Source organism: Gekko japonicus, unplaced genomic scaffold (genome assembly GCF_001447785.1).
Source record: "Gekko japonicus isolate JY-2015 unplaced genomic scaffold, Gekko_japonicus_V1.1 scaffold5458, whole genome shotgun sequence".
Taxonomy (NCBI): domain Eukaryota; kingdom Metazoa; phylum Chordata; class Lepidosauria; order Squamata; family Gekkonidae; genus Gekko; species Gekko japonicus.
Window position 1 is genome coordinate 39,725 of NW_015159882.1, and position 3,227 is coordinate 42,951.

At 47.8% G+C, this 3,227-nt stretch overlaps 1 protein-coding gene across 1 annotated transcript in view; it reads left to right on the forward strand.

The window, feature by feature from the left end:
• The window catches only part of LOC107107890 (complement C4-like), a gene marked incomplete at its 5' end in the record, with an annotated part of 40,203 nt that extends 37,378 nt beyond the window's left edge, over positions 1-2,825 (forward strand). Inside the window, 3 exons of the mRNA XM_015408256.1 lie at positions 556-639; positions 1,140-1,272; positions 2,260-2,825. Coding sequence (XP_015263742.1) covers positions 556-639; positions 1,140-1,272; positions 2,260-2,401 — 359 coding nt within the window. The remainder of the gene's footprint in view (positions 1-555; positions 640-1,139; positions 1,273-2,259) is intronic.
• Between the last annotated feature and the right edge of the window lie 402 nt (positions 2,826-3,227).

Sequence of the window (3,227 nt, forward strand, 5' to 3'; positions counted from 1 at the left end):
GATTGGTCGTACCATATGTAAGGGATGGTGGTGGGGACGACGACTACGTATGTCATTAAGAAGCCAAGCTGGAGTAAAAGCCTGGACTGGAAAAGTCCTCAGTGATAAAAGTGGGCTAAAGATAAAGTAAATAAGTAATAATCGGCCAAAGAAATTTTTAAAAATGCTCCCAGAACTTGCCTTAATGCTTTATGCAGCCAAAATGGCAATTGCCTCACTCTGGAAAATGACGATGGCACCCACACTTTCACAATGGCATAAAAAGTTGTGGGATTTGTATATCGTGGCTAAACTCTTGGACAATCTTACGCGATTTGATAAATCCGTGTCTCCCACCACGTTTGTACCAACTTGGTTTCCTATCATAGAGTACCTCTCTAATTTATCTTCATGACATTCAAGATAATGTTATTATGGAAAAATAAATAAAAACTATTGTAAAAAAATGCACCCAGAACAAGGGACATTTTAGAACAAATCCTGTTTTATAGATTCCCGACTTTCTCATGTGCTGCTACAGCCCGCCTTCTCTCTCTGTGTGTCTCTCACCTGCAGGGCTACGGGTTCGAGTGGAGAAGGAGACTGATGCAAGTGCCTTCCGCATCTACGAAGCAAAGATCTTGCAGCCCTTGCAGTACAGTAAGTGAGATTGGTGGGGTGGGGGGTTTAACAAACTGGGTTACCAGAGGTCATTTTGGGGGGGATCACGGGGGATCGCAGTTCCCCCAGGTGAGGTACGGAGGACGGGGCACATGACGAAGCCCCGCCCCCTGCTTCCGGCCGCCCCGCTTCCGGCCCTCATTCACATCCTGGACGACTTCCGGTAAAACCAGACGTGCAGTCCCCGACACGATGGTGTCACCTGGAAGTGAAGCAACCGTTCTCTCCAGGAGAAGTGGGAAAAATGTTTTAAATAAATAATAGACGTAGTCTGGAGATCAGCTGTAATTCCGGGAGATCTCCAGCTTCTACCTGGAGGTTGGCAACTCTGCTGACAACACAGATCCGGGATGAGTCCTAATGGGGCACAATGAGGATGAAATACGGCTGCCACGACAGCAAGAACAATGCAGAGTTAACATACGTGTACACTAATACATACAGCCAGCCACACCTTTTGATTCTCTCTTTCTGTACAGCTGCAGACGTGGGGGCCACCATTAACCAGACCCGGCGTTTTGTGGTCCGTGCAGCCTGTCGGACGCGCTTGACCGAAGGCCATGAATATCTTCTGATGGGACGTGATGGGGAAACTCGGGACCCTGAAGGCCGGTAGGTTGGCGAGAAGGAAGGAGGGGGAGTCGGAAGCGTAACCGGCTGGTGGAAAGGCAGAGAGGATAGGTTGGTAGCCAGAAATTTTGGATTGGGGGCAGTGTTCCCTCTAAGTTGAGTTAGTGTGAGCTAGCTCACAGTTTTTTAGCCTCTAGCCCACACATTTTTTGTCTTAGCGCAGGAAGGAGGGCTCCAGAGCAAACTAATTTATGCAGCAGCCAAATCGCTCGCTCACAACTTTAATGCCAGTCGCTCACAAAGTAGAATTTTTGCTCACAAGACTCCACAGCTTAGAGGGAATATTGGTTGGGGGTCATTGACAGCCAGTCTGTGTCAAAGCAGGGAATCGTGCTCAACAGTTACTATTGGGGCGTGTGTGAGATGGAAGGAAGACAGGATGATCTCATGCAAAGAAGGAAAGCGGAGCTTTAGTATTTCAATAGAGGAGGAAATTTCCCACAGTGCAGCTTTTCAGAGCCTTGCGGAATTACCGGTGCCTTTTACATCTCTTCTGTTATTCAGTTATTAATATCAGCCGTCCCAGACAGCTACTTTGAAGACTGTGGAAGGGTCACTGTGGGAGAAAGGATTTAATCTTTTTCTCCCATCTTTCTTCCACACCTTAAAACGCTTCTCTCCTGATCTGCAGTTGGCTCCTGAACTGATGTGGGGGGGGGGCAGTCCTAAACTTTGGGTACTTTGTTCTCTTGCAGATTCTCCCCGGCAGCATTCCCCCCCCCCCCCCCCTTCTTTTTTTCACTCCTCTCTGGGCTCCTGAATCAGAAGGAAGCCACGAAAAGAGCCCGGGAGGGGCATTTGCGGTGCACTCAATGTTACATTACCTCAGCAGACATGGCTTTGAGAATACAGTATTGGTTTAGACAACATATAGTTTCTACCTTAAGTTTCTTGTAGATTTGAGATTGGGGTGGTGTGTGTGTAAGGAGATGCCTGGCTTCCTAACATTCTGACTCCGCCTTTCTACAGCCCCCAGTACCTGCTGGATTTGAACTCGTGGGTGGAGGAGCTGCCATCTCCTGGACACTGCGAGTCCACCAGGAATCGCAACAAGTGTGTGGAGCTCCGGGCTTTCACCAGGGCCTACGCTGAGAGTGGCTGTCACGTGTGAGCTGGGGAACTGGAGTGGAATCCCCTCACTCCATCCCAGCCCTTGCCTCAAAAAAACGAAGCGGAGATGTTGACTTTATTTCCTGGTCTTTTTTTTTTTTTGGCCCTTCAACGCTTTGTTCCTGGAGGATAAGGCCAAAGATTTCCTGCACTGACTTCCTGCGTTTAAGAACTGCCTCTTCGGATTAGGCCAAAGAGTTCCTGCTTCAATAGATGACATCAGCTGCATTCAAGTAACAGCCTGGTCACAGGAACAGCGATTATGATTTCGGCCAATGACACTTGTGTGCTAGTGAACGACTGGACTGAAATCCGTTGTGGGGTTGTTGGGGTTTTTTGTAATCTTTATTTCATCCTGTGGGATTTGCTTTGAACTAGTTATTACACCTGACGCAGTATTTGCACTGTTTTATTCACTAAAAAACCATTGCTTTATAGTCGGGCGCTCACAGGGTTTATCACACCGTTGTGAAAGTGATGCGTCGCTGATGATTTTATAGTGGACATACTAAGCACAACACTCTTCTCCTGGAAATACCACGCACAGCATGCTTCTCCTGCCGTAGTGTTTTCTTGCAGGGGGGAAACAGTGGCCCATTCTGCATCTAGCACTCACTGTGTTGTTTTACCAAACTCACACTGGATCAGAAAAAGATGCGGCTCAAAAGCCCGTTCTGCACCTAGCATTTGCTCTGCTGTTTTACCGAACCCAAGTTGGAGCAGAAATTCCCCTCTACATTGCATGCCACTTTCACTTTCTTTGATCCTTGGATTTTATTGCAGCCACCTCACTGCATGCTGGTTTCACTTCCTTTGATCCACGGATT